The sequence below is a fragment of the Micrasema longulum genome, unplaced genomic scaffold, assembly GCF_059751315.1.
Source record: "Micrasema longulum isolate JH-2025_06_02 unplaced genomic scaffold, ASM5975131v1 h1tg000548l, whole genome shotgun sequence".
NCBI classification, from domain to species: domain Eukaryota; kingdom Metazoa; phylum Arthropoda; class Insecta; order Trichoptera; family Brachycentridae; genus Micrasema; species Micrasema longulum.
Genome location: NW_028277744.1, coordinates 787,481 through 804,608, shown reverse-complemented (window position 1 = coordinate 804,608; position 17,128 = coordinate 787,481). Strand labels below are relative to the sequence as shown.

Below are 17,128 nucleotides of genomic sequence, written 5' to 3'. Positions count from 1 at the left end.
GTCAAAAGAAAGAAATAGACTATATTTCTAAAACGTAGAGTATTACCTGAATCACTGACCACAATACTAGTGCATTAAAAAAACTTGTACCTATTTTAGATCATAAATAATATTTTAGCGCAGATAAAATTTTTGAATTAATTATTGTTTTTTTTTATATCTGTAATATTTATTAAAAAAAAAAAAAAATGTATTGATTTTATTAACTTTATCATCAATAATTTATTTGTATATATCCTTTTTACTAAAATTTTGTGGAATAAAAAAAATGTTTTGTTAATAAAATTGCTTGACTATTAGGAATAATTTTTCGTTAATATACATACTGGTGCCACGAATCCAAATCCCGCCAGTTGTAAGAAAAAGATCAAGAAAGTTTTTTTCTCGATTGGTTTGGGTGTTTTTCCTTTCAAATCCTCTCTTTCCCATCTACTGACAAAAGTCTCTAGAATAAAAGCTTAGCGGATAATTCATTTAAAAAGAAGTTAATACATCCCCCTTTTAAAAAATAATAAGACGTGATAAACTTTAGTGATGCTAAAAAAACATCACGGCATGGGTGATATGAAATATTTATTTAAAGGGTGGTTTTACACTGAAAAAAATCATTTATAGTCCCTGGACCTGAATTGGTCCCTGAAGCGTGAGACTGATTATCTTACCTTCATGTAAGAAAAAAAAATATTAACCCTTTTATAATGCTAAAAAAACTAGGAAACATCTTTCTGAGCATTTTAAAATGTAGTTTTTTTGCCTTATTAATTAGTTATTTTGAATGATTTATTTATTTCTTATTAATTATAGGAACAAATATGGATGTCTAAAATTAGAATGGTGATTTTATCTGTTAATCAACAAAAAATAAATGATACCCATCATTGAAATCTTTGTAAATATGGGTGATGTATAAATATGGGCAGAAAAGTAGTGATTACGGAAACCAGGTAACAACACCAGTTCATTCTCCATCTCTGTTGAAATAGCTATAAATCTCCACAAAGATTTAGAAATACTCAACGTAGTGTTGAGTAAAAGAGGTTTTCTCTTTAGAGAGGTACCGTGAATACAAATGAAAATTTATTTAATATGTAATTTATAATATTCGAGGAGTTGAAAAATAAATAAAACCGAGTTGTGGTCCCACTGTAGTGTCACGGATTCATGGTTTAGAGACCGAAGGTAAGAACCTTGCTCTACGCCAACATGTTTCCCCCTTTTCAGCACTGTTATTTCCGATTATTTGGAAATGGCTCCAAAATTGAAATATTCAGGTAAAGTAAATATTCATTTTATTAAAATTATTCAGAGTATTTAAAGGAAACAACGGAAAACAATGCAAATACTTTAATACAACTACAGAATAAAATTAATTTATATTGAGGGATTTTCTTCACTGCTGGGAGGTTTAAGTAAATATTCGGGGCATCTTTGAACTTCCACCTTCGTAACTTTCATGGCAACCCCTTCCGGTAAGTTTCTTTCCAAATATTCTAGAAGAGTGTCCGCACTAGATCCGGTCAGCTTATGTAGATGAATAAAGTGATAATAGGTCCTTATTTCATATTGAACTTTATGTTTCTTGAAAATGTGAACGCATTTAAGAAGCGTATATCTTTCCTTCTCAGCTTTTCGTATGGCCCAACTGAAAAAAAAATCTTTGTTATAAACCACTGTAATATCATCTCGCATTCTCTATCAAATTGAGTCTACAGGGACATTGTTGAAATCACATCTGAAGAAACATTCTTATCTCTTCATTAAACACTCCTCTCTTTTGCTTCTTTTATTTCCTATTGAATACTAGTATCAAATTTATTTATTTATATACAAGGGTTGATTTTAATATATTTTCATAAAGTTAAATAGGCCAATTTTTGCCCCAAACCGCAGTTGAAACTCGTTTTATTAGCCAAAACTGAAACTTCAGTCGGTCACTAAAGTTATAAGTATTTAGTGTATTTTTTATTTTTTTAAATTAATTTTTCTTATTTAAAAAAAAATCACATTTTTTAAATTAAAATCGCATTGTAATTCATGTGAGAGACATAATATACTCTTATAATAAAAATACATTTGTCACTTCGGAACATACCTGTGGGACAGTGAAGTGGTTACATCCACCAACAATATGATTTGTAAAAAAATTTCAAAACACGATTTTGTAATATTGTTGGTTATTGAAATAAATAATTGGTGATTTTTCACTGCAATGTTTCACAGTCCCTGGATTGGCACATGAAGGGTAAGACAAGACTGACCATCTTGCTCTGTGTATACTATAAATTATGTACAAATGCAGTACCCTATGCACCGTTAGATTCGGATAAGGGACTGATAATGATGATGACGAACAATATACCTTTTCCCGACTTCAACTCCTAAGTGGCGAGCTGCTGCTGTTGTAAACCAAGAGTAACTTTTCAGAACGGCCGGATCATTTCCTTTGATTTCTAACTCGATTCTTTTGAATAATTTATCTGGTTCTGTTTGTGTGATCGTAGTTGCCACTTGTTTTGGAAGAATTTCCGTCGTTGTTGAGTAAAACGACTCCAAAGCCAAATTTCTTAAAATCAAACCATTACGGAAGGGATTCTGAAAAATACAAGTAAAATAATCATTACCTTAATTTAACTGGTAAGTAATTTATACAAAAACTAATTTAAGTAGCGTACCCTTAAAATATTCATGATAATTTTGTAGTATTATTTATTCAAAAAATGTTAAACCGGTATGACACAAAGAAAATATTAATTTAATTTACTTTTGTTAACCTAAAAATTTGACAGTTAGTGCAGAAAGTAAAGTATTGTACAGTATGAAGTAGTATTAGGAACCATTGGGAATCAAGAATCAAGACAGTTTAACCAATAGAAGTAGGTATCGAAAATGCAATGATCGTTGGGCAGGTAGGTACGTAGATTGTAGGTGCGTAAAGTTGTAGGTGCGTAAAGAAGTTGTAGGTGCGAAAACAAACGAAATCGATCAAGTTAAGTCCAGTCTAAGATTTTGGTTTATCTGATCATACCACGTCTTCTTTGGTCGTCCTCATCTCACGTTACCGTTCATTTTCGCCATATGTACTTGTTTTACCATTCTTTCGTAATCCATTCGTTCTACGTGACCAAACTATTTCAGAGACCGTAGGTTCTATAAATATAATAGTAACTACTTTCAATGAACCCAAAGGCTTGGTTTGTAGATTTTTCAATAATATAATACATGGGGGTTCGATTTGAAATTATTTGAAAGGATTAAAACTAATTCATAGCTTATTATGTTCTTAATTTCCGAGATCCAGAGATTAAAAAAATGATATTTGATTAGTCGTATTTGAAAATATTTTCTGTACATAGAATTATAAATAGTTATTCTATGCTTTTGTATCTATACACATTTTTTAAATTTAATATTTTAAAAACAAGTAAAAATATTTTCAATTCATATTTCAATCTAGCAAAGATAAATAAAATTTTACTTATATTTCACACGAGATGCAGCACTAATCACCCGCCTTGTGTTCCATCCAACCTTAGTTCCGGAACCTAACTTATAGTCAGTAAACGTGAGCAGTGTAAAAAGGTGTGACATATAACTTTGAATTCCCAATAAACTAACATAGGCAATTAGCCTTTTGTACTCTTATTACCTATTACGCGTTTTTCACGGCAATGTTCACGCGATAACGCTTATTTTTTTAAAAACATAATTTAAAACTATCATAATATAAAGCATCATGTAAGTTAAATTATACGTGTGTTTATTTTCAGATTTTTTTTTTCGTTTTTATAGTATTACATAAAATGTTATAAACGTTTAGGTTGCATTACATAACTCGCAGTAAAAGTAATATTTAATTTTGTGGAAAAACTAGAATAATAAATTGTCACAAGAATTAGGATAATAAAATAAGGGTAGGGTAGGAACTTAATCAGGTCACGTATTTAAAATAAAATAAAACAAATCAGAAATTTGTGTCATTGTACCCTAAAATCAAAACACACACTTTCATTTTATTTTTCAAATTCGGAAATACCGAATGAAGTACTAGGTATTTTCAAATCTTTGTTTTAAAAATTTGGTTTCGCATGTAATAAAATAGTAAGAAAAGTATAACCATTCCATTGTTAATAGAATAATTAGTTTGACTCTTTTCTCAATTTGACGTTTCATTTGGATACGTAAAATGAAAGAGTAGATAAAATTTATATAGGCCAAAAAGAGACAACATACTGTTCGTATTTCGCATTTAGTTTCTGCTGTTCGTCTTCGATCCATATCCGCAAAACCGTTTCAAACCGGTGAAAAGCAGAAGACAACGTTCTTTTTGTCGTTGCTGGGCGTTGATTTGAAAAAACAGTCACCTCCTATTATATTTTTCCGTTCTCTCAACGGAAGTTATAATTTTGTCTATATTCCACTAAGTAATAACGTAAGTTTACTCTCTTTTACTGATTTATAAATTTTAATTACAGATAATTGGTCGAAAGCGTGAGTGAGTCACGGTGCCGGACAAATCGTGATTCTTTATTCTTTTTCCTTTTTCAGATTCGAAGATGTCTTCTACCAGCGTAAACGTAGGAATTTCTGGCGATGCCAAGATTAGTAGCCGCGTGTTGAAGCCGCCGGGCGGTGGCCACACAGACATCTTCGCCCCCCCCGAAGAACAGGTCCTGAAGCCCAGGCCGAAGAATAATCAGCAGAATTCGGCGATGATGGGTGAAATCATGGGTAAAAGTGTTGATTCTAATGGCACTAAACAAAATGGCGCCAAGGAAGCGTGTCCCGCCGGCGACGGGCCCGTGTGTGCCCCAAAGCCAGTGGAAGTCCCCAAGGCATCTGAACCCGCACCTAGAGGAAGAGTTCCTCCCGGCGGGTTCTCATCCGGCCTGTGGTAGAACGATTCATTTATCGCTAACAGCTTTTATTTGAAAGGACAAAATATTTATATATGCTATAAAGACAACATGACAACTCGACTCAGTATAATAACATTTAATTTTTTCCCTTACATATAGATTTCCAAAAAAATAAAATGTCTTCCATGGAATATTTCAAAGGCATCTTCACGAGATAGTGAAATTTTTGGTAAAATAAGACATTAATTTTATTATGCTTGAAAGGGACCAATATACTGGTTTGCGAGACCTATTATTTTCATTTTAAATTTAATTAAAACAATCTTTGTCTCATTAATTCACACCGTTTCATAGTTTATTTTATTCATTTTCGTCATCATCATTCATTTGTAAAATTTACTATGTACCTTATACGAATTCCAAAATTATTGTGTAGCTTTTTATAGAATTAGGGAACTTCCTGAAATATTTGAGATGCCACAAAATACAATTTCGTCTTCGTAGTACTAATGCTAAAATGTTAAATAAATTTTCCACGTAAAATCTTCCCGGACATTGTCTTCCCTCTGTACACGACAATTATTATGGAATATGTATTTATTTTATGTATGTATTAATTGCTCTCGTTTTAAATTAACCAAAAGTGATATAATATTTATTTAAGTTGCATTTATTAAGATAATCTTTAATATTAATTTTAGTTTGTGCATTTTGCACATAAAACATCCGCACAGTGGCCATTTTAGTGTCCCGAGTGATTAGTATCATCTTAACCCGAGAGTTTGTCTTTAGCGATATATATGAATACATTGACTTAGATCCAAATGTTGAACAGACACATCATCGATGTGTTTGTTCCAACTTGTGGTGCTAAATTAGGTTCTCAATGGCTTTCTCTCTTTTAATCTTGAGAATCATTTTATGTGACGTTTGCCTTAACCAATCCAACAGTATCAGTATAATACTTATATTGATAAGCTTATTGGTGTTTTCTTCGATGGTTTTACTCTCCAAATTGTGGTAGCGAGTTTGATAAGTTCTTATTGAGCTTGAATGACCAAATTATGATGCCACCATTTTGAAACATTTTGTGGTTATTCTACTGTTAATGTTCTTAAAATATGATATCATATTTAAAATCTAAAGAATATACTCGATTATTCGATACAAAAGCGAGTTGGTCAATGTATGTTGTAATGTGCGTGTCTTCATGTAACTTTGTAAAGACGAATCTTTATGCATTTAATGCAAGTTGATAGAAATACCAAATATAAATATGTATGTTCACAGTGAGTACTGTTCACTATTGGATACAATGATGACTGAATTTGATGTACTTACTTACATGACCTTTTTTCCACTATTTACTAATAGTTTTTGTATTTATTGGTAAATAAATTGAAATTTTATACTTGCAACAACTCTTTTATTTCATTGTTATAATATTTTTGTGATGTTGATCGAAATTCCCATTTAACAGTTCGATTCATTCATTACCATACATGGAGCCACTATTGTTCTGATGAAAAGGTCTTAGTCACTCTATTGTGTTGCTTCAAAATATTGTAATGCTAATGGCTGGCCAAATTATATTTTTAGGTATATTTCAAATAGTTGCTTGGAATCTGAGAAGAATAATGATTATAATGCCTATTCAAAATATAACATGTTGATTCGTCATAACTTTATTGAATTGCAATTAATTAATTTTTATAAAATATAAACAATATTGGAAATTATAAATAAATTAACTATAGTAGTTTTTTTTTTTTATAAATTTTGAAAATAATTCCATTAAAATATGTATAACTTTAAGAGGGGAAAAAGTTGCCTTAAATATTGTGAACTGCTGAAGAAAACTCATAGTTCGGATCTCATTTCCAAATTAAGTGGCCGATTATGTTAGAAAATGACAAAAGAAACATCAACCAAGTGCCTTGCACAGTTAAAAAATGTGTGTCGCGAAATGTAAATATTTCTCTTGATACAGGCATAATATTAATATTATCTACTGAAAAAGACAGAAAAAAAATGTAATTAGTACAGATTTATTTGTATTTAAAATCTTGAACATATGTTTTTTCCTTTCTCTGCATTTAATGAATTTGTCAAGTTTTCTACTTCACACCTACATGGATTTGATGAGTACCTACTCCTCTTTCAATGTTTATATCATGTCTCGGAAACATTCAGATTTTAATTTACGCTACATAACCTTTATTTGAAGTTCTAACTTTGTGAATTTTTTATATTGAATAATGTAAATATTATGTTTAATTTTGTTTTACATCAATGAACAAAACCGGTTAGCATCAAGTCTTTCCAAACAAAGTTAGGTGTATAAAAAAGTTGATTTGCATTTTCCCTTAAGTGGATATGATATCTATGAAGGTCACACATCAATAGATAAATGGATAGATAATATATTGAAATATAATGTAATGTTTATAAACAACCAACTAGATAAGTTTCAATTTATAGAATCATTCGATTAAAATCATTAGATGTAATAAAAGATAAAAGGTATCTTTATATTAGTAGTTTCCAACAAAAAAAGTATATTTTTGAAATATAAAGCGAACAAACTACAGTAACTTGTAGGGATATATTTTGGCGATTGTATTTTAGTAAACAAAATTATTATAAAAATTACACACACAAAATTAAATTAATTTTGAGGAATCTAGTCACAAAAATATATTCAAACTATGTATAAGTAGGTAAAATAATAAACATTGCAACTTTAAAATAATTTATTGGAAAAGTGCTAACCAAATTTTTTTACAAGTTCATACAATTTATAACTAAACATCTCTCTTTTCATAAAAATAATGGAATCAGGATTGGAATGTTTGATTCGTATAACAGAATGTACACATTTATTTATTGAATACTTGACCAGAGTAAAATATATAATTAAATAAAAAAAATATACCTCAAAATTAGTGGTTATTAGTAAAATAAAATGGTTATTAGTAAAATTAGTGGTTAAAAACAAAGTTGTTTTATTTATTTTATTATAATGAATAACCACAAAGTTAGTGCTTCAAATATAAACTTTAAATTATACCTTACTGGAAAAACCTGTAGCTGTTTTATATAAATACAGGTATTAACTCTCACCTAAAAATTCACAGAAGTGAAAAACGATTAAGTCTGTCTTTATTACATACAAGTTTTCATGTTGTCTGCAGTGTAAGTAGGGCTAAAAAAATAGGTATTGTATTCTAACTTTACAAAATGGCTGTACAAATAAAGGTTAAGATTTTAACATCACAAAAATCAACTGATGGAAGAAAAATGGATGCTTGCTACTGCTACTACCTTCACGCCATTTCTCTGTAGGGGTAGACAGAGAGAATGGACTGCCACACAAGTCTATCCTGGCTTACATTTCTAGTTTCTTCCACATTCATACATGCCCTACGGTTCTGCCTGCTTTTGACATAACCAGAATTAAGATTTTGGTTTATCTGATCATGTTATGTCTTTCTTGGTTGTCCTCGTCTCACTTTACCGTTCATTTTCGCCATATTTACTTTTTGTACCATTCTTTCGTCATCTAGTCGTTATACATGACCAAACCATCTCAGAGACTCTTTCTTAATCTTATCAATTATACCTGACTTAGATTTACACTCGCCTGATTTCATCATTCGTAACCCTGTCATTCATTGATTTCCCACACATTCGTCTAAGAGATCGCATTTCGACCGCGTTCATTCGGCTTTCATCCTTCCTCTGCCAGCTCCATGTTTCACTTCCATATATAAGTGTTGGGACTAAAACTCCGTTGTGCACTGCCAGTTTAGATTAAATTGACTTATTTTATTAGCAATTATTGTGCTTAACGCGCTGTTCATTTTGCTGTCCGCATTCACTCTTCTTTCAACATCTTTTTCTACTCTTCAATCTCTTGAAAACATGCTTCCATGGATGCTTAGATAGGCAATATGGTCAAAGTTACAGTGTTTAAAGTGATCACATTAACCAATTAATGACAGATAAATGTAAATGCCTAGACTTCTATATTTCCATCTGAAAAGAGTTTTATATCTTTGTTAAAATATCTATTATGTTTTTAGATTATCGTAGTGCCTACAATTAATTAGTGCTATGTTCAGCATTATTTATAAATTTATTTTTACAACAAACTCGTTATTTTTATATAAAAATTACATTAATGTTTTTTATGTAAAAATAATTATGTAAGCATAAATCTATGCATAATGCTGAAGAAAGGAACAATAGTTAGTTGTAGGTACTACAATTTAGAATTCTCTATCATTGGTGATTTTGAGGTGGTAAGATTTTTTTGGGAATGTGTATAAGATAATGCTCTGTAGAGTTGGAACGCCTGAGTTAATCCGACAAACACATTCACCGCACAAAGACTATAGTTTTTGGGAGTTATGACAAGACAATATCGGGACCATATCACCCCAGTAGCAGCTAATGTTGCAGATTGTGACACGGAGAGAGTTTCAGCCGGCCTCTGCAAATCTCCAATACCGGCGATTACCAATCCCTGAAATGTATGAATAAGAAAATAAATGTGAGGTACAAAATTATAGAGAATCAATAAGTAAATCCTTTGTTTTTTTATACTAGGAGTTAGTTGAGGTACCCACATCCCTCACTAACTAACTTCACTTGTACGTTCATGATATTACCTTACTTTAATCTGTTATAAATTGTTGGAAAACAAGTCCACAGGTACTTATTTATTTAGTATTATATTATGTCCCAGTTAGTAGAGTGGTATACATTTTAAAATGATGTATGTACTAGTTTAATATAAAATATCTAGATAATAGACACATTATTTCAGTTAATAATTTTTATTTGTTTTTGCCTTATGTTTATGAAAAACATCAATAACAAATTATGATAGGTAAATCTAAAATTAAAAAAAAAATGTTTTTAGTTATAAGAGTAATAAATAAATGGAATTTAAATAGTTACAGAAGTAAAATATACATATTAGTTATTATAAAAATACATCTCTCAATAAAAAACATCTTAAGTTGAATTGAATTGAGAGATTTTTCGAAGTACCCTTAGCCAAAAATTATCGTTTAGAGAATTGTTTTTTTCAGTATGACATACCTACGTAGAATTAAGAATTCTTAATTCTATGATGACATATTATCAAAGTGGTTTTCATGCAAACAGATCAATAAAATACACTTAGTTAATTTACCATCATCAAAATGTTTTATTATAATAACGATTAAAATAAAAATATTAGGGTGCGTTTTGAGGAAATATGCGAAATTAGTATCAGACTTAGTGAGATTTAGTGAACAAAATTTCTTGCTGGTTATGAACATAGAATTAAGAATAGTCCAGAAACCGCATACGCACATCAAACAGAAGGCGACTCAACTACTCATAAATGAGTAGGTTTACGTTTTGATCCATTAGTTTCTTTGTAGACGTCGCTCAGTACGCAACTCCTAATTTGAATTCAACTATGCCGTGTTGTGTCCTTTTAAAGTGTAGAAATACTGCTACGATCCTAAAGAAACAGGATGGTATCACATTTCATGTGTAATTAGCAAACTAATGTTTAAGTAGCAAATGCATTACTTAAAAATTGAATTATTTTTCCATCTGTCAGATTGTCGAAGAAACAAAATGGAAATTTCGTTAGTGTTCCCAGGGTAGTAAATTTTGTTTACCCTACTTTGCTCATCCAATGAAAGAACTAATGAAAATTAGACCTCGGATTAAACAACGCCGTGGAGGATATTTGAACGATATTATCTTTAAAACATAAATATTATTTAACATGATATAAAAATATCCGTTGTATGTAAAATAAAATTGGTTTTATATTTTAAGTTCAAAGTTCATTAATTCAATTACTCTTATTAAATGACCCTTTACTTATCTACTCTGTTGTATCAATCAATGTTTCCGAGGGCACAATAAAATTTTAGAGAAATTAACAGATTGCTTTTTTTTACCTTACTTTTGTGTTATAATTATATTTTTTCCCATCTGGCAACATTACGCGGCGACATCCCGAATGCGCGCGGCGAAGATAGAGCGATGTATTCAAATATGATTATACGCTTTATCTGGACAATTATTAATTCTATGGTTATGCATGCAGCTTGTAATTATGATTATATGATGAAATAAATTTTGACTTAGGACTGTTTGAAAAATCACTCTTCAATTACAAGAAATAAGGATATATTAGATGTACACGTAAGAAAGAGATATACATATTTCCTTCGTTCATATTTAACTCTGTGTAGCTCGTTACCATAGATACGATACTAGCTGGCAGCTGTCGAAATTTTGAATAGTGTACTTAAGAATATAACTAATTATCTAATTATTCCATAAATTGGATTGTATTTACGAATGAAACAAAACATTTGTTATGTTTTTCACAGCTGTAGTGCAATTAAGGCATTTTTTCATCACACATGAGGGCATGTTTAGTAGTATTATGTCTTATCACAATGAAATTCCATAAAAAAATGAAGCCATGGAAGGCATTACCCACGAATTGAAATGCCATTTTCACTGTCTATAAAAGTAAAATTTATATATTTGTATGAAAATTTAAAGCATCTTCACCGGTATCCTGTAATTGAAAATGTTTAAAAAAAAAATTTATATGCATATATTTTATTTTTAATCCAGAAAACTTAATTTTACTTTGTAAATAAAATTGAAGATAATATGTTAACTTCCCATTGTAATACGGGCCGGTCTATTTATTATATGTCAGTGCTCTCTATATCTTATAATCACGTTTTTGCAGATTTGTGACATTGATCCATTGATTAAATATAAATAACATTATTTAAGAGAGTAAATATTCTTTAAATACTGAATTTAACTCTCAAAAAAAGTTTATCTAATATTAAAAAAAAACACATAAGTAGCTAGTGTTAAAATAAACATTACAACTAAAACAGAATTAATAAAAATAGGTTTAACCTACCCATTTTACTAAAGGACACCAGAAAAATATTGTTTTTGGACCTAAAAGAAATTCATAACATGTAAATGCCCAAAATGTGTGGTAATAATATATTTTTTTAATATGATAAATATTTTTGATACACAAAGGTAAGAAAGGTGCAGATTAAAATTTTAATGAAATATTATTTTGTTAAAATTATTATTATTTTGCCATGCCACAAAATGTATATGTAAACCCTCTGAACCGTTTAGACATTTTAATTAAATATATAAAAAATCCCAAATCTCTAGGACTCCGTTCTTTCAGGATTCTGTTTGTAAAGCAGACGTATCTATCTGAAGGATTTTTTACAAGATAACCTTGATGATTTAATAGCAATTTATAACTTTTATTTCAAAATTGATTTTTTCACTACTTTTTACGATAAAATTTTATTTACATTTTATTTGATTTCAATACTGTTTTTTCATGAACACACTTCGGTCGGGAAAGGTATTGTACCTGCGGACCGCTGGCGACGGGCGAAAATAAAGGTCCCACGCAAATTTCTTTAATTTGTTTAGATCGCTATTACTTCGAAAATAATAAAAATATTTCAATAAAAATTTCTACATACTAACTCAGCATTCCTTAGCTATAAAATTACAAACCAAAACCAAATATTATTTGTAATTCAACATCATAATGGTTCAATTTTTTAAGTAAAACTCGATTTCTATTTAATAACATTACATATTTTGTATTTTATTTTATATTTTGTATAAAAAAAGAGGATTTGAATTGCTATTTGATAATTATGTACATATACTTAAGACCTTAACAAAGAGATTGAGATTTTCATATAAAAACATTGGATAATTCCATCTTTTTTGCCTTTGAAATGAGGCCATCATCAATCGACTGAATGGGTAAAAATACCTTTCCCGCCCAAATTGTGTTAACATGATTTTAAGTAGCATTTGTAAAGCTTTTCTAAGCAGTTCGCTTCAATAATGTTCAAACTTCAAGGATAATTAATTTGTGTATAGTTTTTTTTTCTTATACATGGAACAAATAAAATAAATGAATTTTCATTTATATTTTCAGAGTTAATATTCACCTGCGGGATGTTCCCATAATGGCCTAATTTTTTTTGGAACAAACTTATCTACGTAATTGATTGTACGTATGTATAAGGCCGACATCTTAACTAAACTGATTCAAACGTGAATACTAACTACAAATGATAATATTTTCATACATATCTCACTGTAGTTGATAGTCTCTTATCACATAAAAGTGTTTATTTTGTATAATTAAATATTATATAAAAATTAGTAAAAAACTGACCTTCATCTTTTATAATCAAAGTAAAAAGTTTAGTTTTATTTTGTATAATTAAATAATATATAGTAAATAAGTAAAAACTGACCTTCATCTTTTATAATCAAGAGTTAATTTTTATTTTTATGCAAGACGCATAACAGATTTTTCAATTAATTTTGAGTTTCGTAAAATTTCGTTGTGTATGTAAGATATGAAGACTAAAAATTTAATTTCGGAATCGTCGTAAAATTATGGAGAAGGCATTTTATAAAGATCTCATTAAGTTGCCACATGCTTCGAAAATATTTAAAGGAGTATAAACCTGTACAAATCACAGTTGTTTAGTTAATTAATATGAGATACGTATTACTCCTTGCAAAAGGATGAAATAAATGTCTTTTGTAAAATAGTTTGAAATAAAATGTTAACTTTGAGCATTTCACATATACTTTTGGCTAACAAAATGGTGAAAATTCTCTTGAGAAAATATCATTTGATCCTTTTATGGTTTCTCTTATCTCGACTACTTAGAAAGATATCTTTCGGCAAGATTAAGTAAACAATCCGAGGAGTTAAGAGAGAATTTGCAAAAGCATTGTAATTTAACAATAATCTAAGAATTTAATTTAACCTTGTTTACATTTAAAATGTTTTCAGCTTACAATTTAAAAGTTTTACTTGACTCAAATATTTTTGCTTTATAGAATAATTAATTTCATTTTAATAGAAATTCTTTTCTGAAAATTGTAGTTACATAGTTGCATGGAATTTTTTTTTTCAAGAGATGGCAATTAAAAAAAAACTGCTAATATCATCATCATCATTCCCTTTCCGCACCTAATCGTGCATAGGGTACTGAATTGGTACACCAATCGCAGCATATTTTATTTTTTTATTTTTCTTTCTGTTGACGCCCATGGGGCTTTTACATTATACATACTATATAATAAGAATAAGTTACACATTAAACATAATTAACATTTTTTCAAATATAAAAATTAAAAAAAAAATATTATTAATATTTAAAAATAAAGTTACATAGTTAACATAATACACTATTAAGACATAATACATACATAATATTATGTTTATAATATAAGGCATAACAGGATTCAAATAAAACATAATTATAATTTATTTTTTTAAATTTTTTTTACACCGGTAAACTAAACTTTAAAGTGAAGTTATTTAAAATGTTGAAAACTGAAAAGGGTTTTATAAACTAAAAATATAAAACATAACACGGGCCAACTTTTAAGCATACATAAATACGATCAAGGATTTATTGACTAGACTCAGTCGCGTCGGTCGCCTGTAGTACTTTGGTCTTGAATATGCTCAATGAGTAACGAAATATATCAACATCGCCATATTCATTACCAAGGCGATGAAGTCTAGCTATAGGTGAATTTACATAGTAGTTGTGCCCGCTGGACACCTCGACAAACACCGACTTATTTCGTGTGCGACGGGAAGGTATTTTAATATTGACCAGTCGCGTTAAATCAGGGCTGTCCAGCGCGCCATTTACAATTTTATATAGGTTTATTAAATCGGTTAAGATTCTCCTATTCGAGAGAGTATCTCAATCAATTTTGTTACATGAAGGTAAGGTGATCAGTCTTACGCTTCAGGTACCAGTTCAGGGACTATGAAATATCCTAGTGTGAAAATACCCTTTGAAATAAATATTTCATGTGAATCATGTCGGAAATCGAACCCGACACCTCTTGCATGGTAGGCAAACGTGCTGACCATTACACCACGAGGCCGATATAACAAATAATTGATAATGCGAATCTTGCATTATATCCCTTTTCAGCATTGAAAGTGAATATTCAATGTCAATAATTTAAATTTAGAGCTTACAATTCTTATGGCATGCAGCCAGGTAATTTCATTAACAATGTCAAGCTTGCCTTGTGCTGATTTGCATATTTGATAAATGCAATACCCATTTGTTTATATCAGGAAAAGGAAGTAGGTATGTATACATAATATACCTATACATGTGTATATATGGCAGCCAGTATATCTAATCTTAATGTTCACAGCATAAATTCAATAGCACAAACACACAATGTTAAAATTATAGGAGGCCATATTAACAATCATCATCATTCCCTAAATATAAACAATAATTTTCCTTAATTTGCTAAATACGTGACGGCAACTGACGGCAGTTTTTTTTTTGTATTGAAAAAAATTACGTTAATTCGTATTAAAATTTAAGGCCCATTTTCTTTCGACAAGCTATAAAATTACAAACCAAAACCTAATATTATTTGTAATTCAACATCATAATGGTTCAATTTTTAAAGTACAACTCGATTTCTATTTAATAACATTACATATTTTGTATTTTATTTTATATTTTGTATAAAAAAAAGAGGATTTGCATTGCTATTTGATAATTATGTACATATACTTAAGACCTTAACAAAGAGATTGAGATTTTCATATAAAAACATTGGATAATTCCTTCTTTTTTGCCTTTGATGATAAATTATTAATACCAAATTTTATTTTTAATAAATTAATATATAACATTTTCTTAACCCATTGTATTTTTTTCATATACACAACCCTCTTATCCAATATGGATTTTTTTTTTAAAGATAGCACATTTGGTTAAAATTTAATATAACCTTTTTTAAATGAACATCCTGTAGATTTTAAATACGTTTGTGTAAGTTTTGCGAACGCGCCAGCTCTAGTTAATCGACCAGTATCTGATGTGTCCTTTGTCAGTTTCTGGTTTGGACATTTTACCCTGAACAATAACAAAGATTATTTCAATCGTAAGTAAGTAAGTAATGCCAAACTATAGTTCAAAGAGAAAAAAAACTCACAGACGTGTTTACTTCACCATGCCTGAACACAAACTGCACTCAAACGACAGGTCATAAAATACACGATTTCTTTATGGTCCCACTAATGTATTACATCATATATTTTTTTTATTCCAAATAGTTCAAAGGATACCTAATGATGATTAGGTAATTATATAATGCATTTATTTTTAATCAGTCACCTTAAATAATATTATGTATTCAATAGTTATAATTCATTTGAAAAAGAGATTTAAAAATATATGTTCGTAAACCAATATTTTATGTTAACATAGGTATTACAAGATATTCATTCATTTGATTGAATTATTTGACCTACATACTGGGCAAAGCCTGAAAATATAAGTTTTTATACTTCTTCTTGGAACAGGTGGATTCATCAACAATGTTTTAAGTTTGTCCAAATCTTTGTAGACAAGGACTGGATTCAACTGTTCAAGGAAGATGTTAATATTAACATATTACAACAAACATGAAGAACATTTAACAGAAGGAAATATATAAGGCATCCGCAGGGCTTATGACCTGTCATTGGCTGGTTTAACTTCACAAACGTTAACAGTTAGAAGAGTCGAAGGAATATAGATGTTCAAATATAGGGAGAATGGTGAATGTTACACAGTGTGTAAAGTGGTCCCTTAAACCAGCCAATGACAGGTCATAAGCCCTGTGGATGCCTAGACATCAATATATTTTCATCTGTAAAATGTTCTTCATGTCTGTTGTAATATGTTAATATTGACAGTTCCCTAGGGGGTTGAATCCAGTCCTCGTCTACAAAAATTTGGACAAACTCAAAACAATATCTAAAATAGTAGAAAAGGTTATAAAAAAACAATCCTAACGGCTATAAGGAATAACTAACGGCTCTTGACAACCTTTCAATGTGAATGGGGGAATAAAGTCAGGTCCTATTGATTGCTTGGGTTTTAACTTCTTAGTTGCCATAAATAATATGTACATGTAAATCATTTTATCAATGCAATCAAGATCCATAGATAAAGTAGCTATATGGCTGCCAGGTTCCAGGTTTGTATCTGGTATGTAAATTTGGGTTTTCAGATGAATAATACGTTTGAAAATAATTGGCAAATGTGACGGGATGTCATTTCTTCAGTCTTTTGGTCTTTAATGAATCCCCAGAATGCTTGAGGCATGTAATTGTT

General features: G+C 29.7%; 3 protein-coding genes across 3 annotated transcripts; 1 reads left to right on the top strand and 2 right to left on the bottom strand.

Annotated features, from left to right (window-relative positions):
• Positions 1-1,329: 1,329 nt before the first annotated feature.
• Positions 1,330-2,815, bottom strand: mRpS10 (mitochondrial ribosomal protein S10). The gene is made up of 3 exons (XM_088227881.1): positions 2,673-2,815; positions 2,360-2,592; positions 1,330-1,642 (listed from the first exon to the last, which is right to left on the bottom strand). The coding sequence occupies exons 1-3, from the start codon at positions 2,685-2,687 to the stop codon at positions 1,372-1,374; spliced, it is 519 nt and encodes a 172-aa protein (XP_088084007.1). The 5' UTR covers positions 2,688-2,815; the 3' UTR covers positions 1,330-1,371.
• A 1,427-nt stretch (positions 2,816-4,242) lies between these two features.
• LOC148280711 (uncharacterized) lies at positions 4,243-6,274 on the top strand. Its single transcript, XM_088227885.1, has 2 exons — positions 4,243-4,429; positions 4,546-6,274. The coding sequence occupies exon 2, from the start codon at positions 4,554-4,556 to the stop codon at positions 4,893-4,895; it is 342 nt and encodes a 113-aa protein (XP_088084011.1). The 5' UTR covers positions 4,243-4,429; positions 4,546-4,553; the 3' UTR covers positions 4,896-6,274.
• Positions 6,275-7,595: 1,321 nt separating this feature from the next.
• LOC148280710 (mitochondrial pyruvate carrier 2-like) lies at positions 7,596-12,997 on the bottom strand. Its single transcript, XM_088227882.1, has 3 exons — positions 12,905-12,997; positions 11,824-11,864; positions 7,596-9,384 (listed from the first exon to the last, which is right to left on the bottom strand). Exons 1-3 carry the CDS (start codon positions 12,987-12,989, stop codon positions 9,121-9,123), a joined length of 390 nt encoding a protein of 129 aa, XP_088084008.1. The 5' UTR covers positions 12,990-12,997; the 3' UTR covers positions 7,596-9,120.
• Between the last annotated feature and the right edge of the window lie 4,131 nt (positions 12,998-17,128).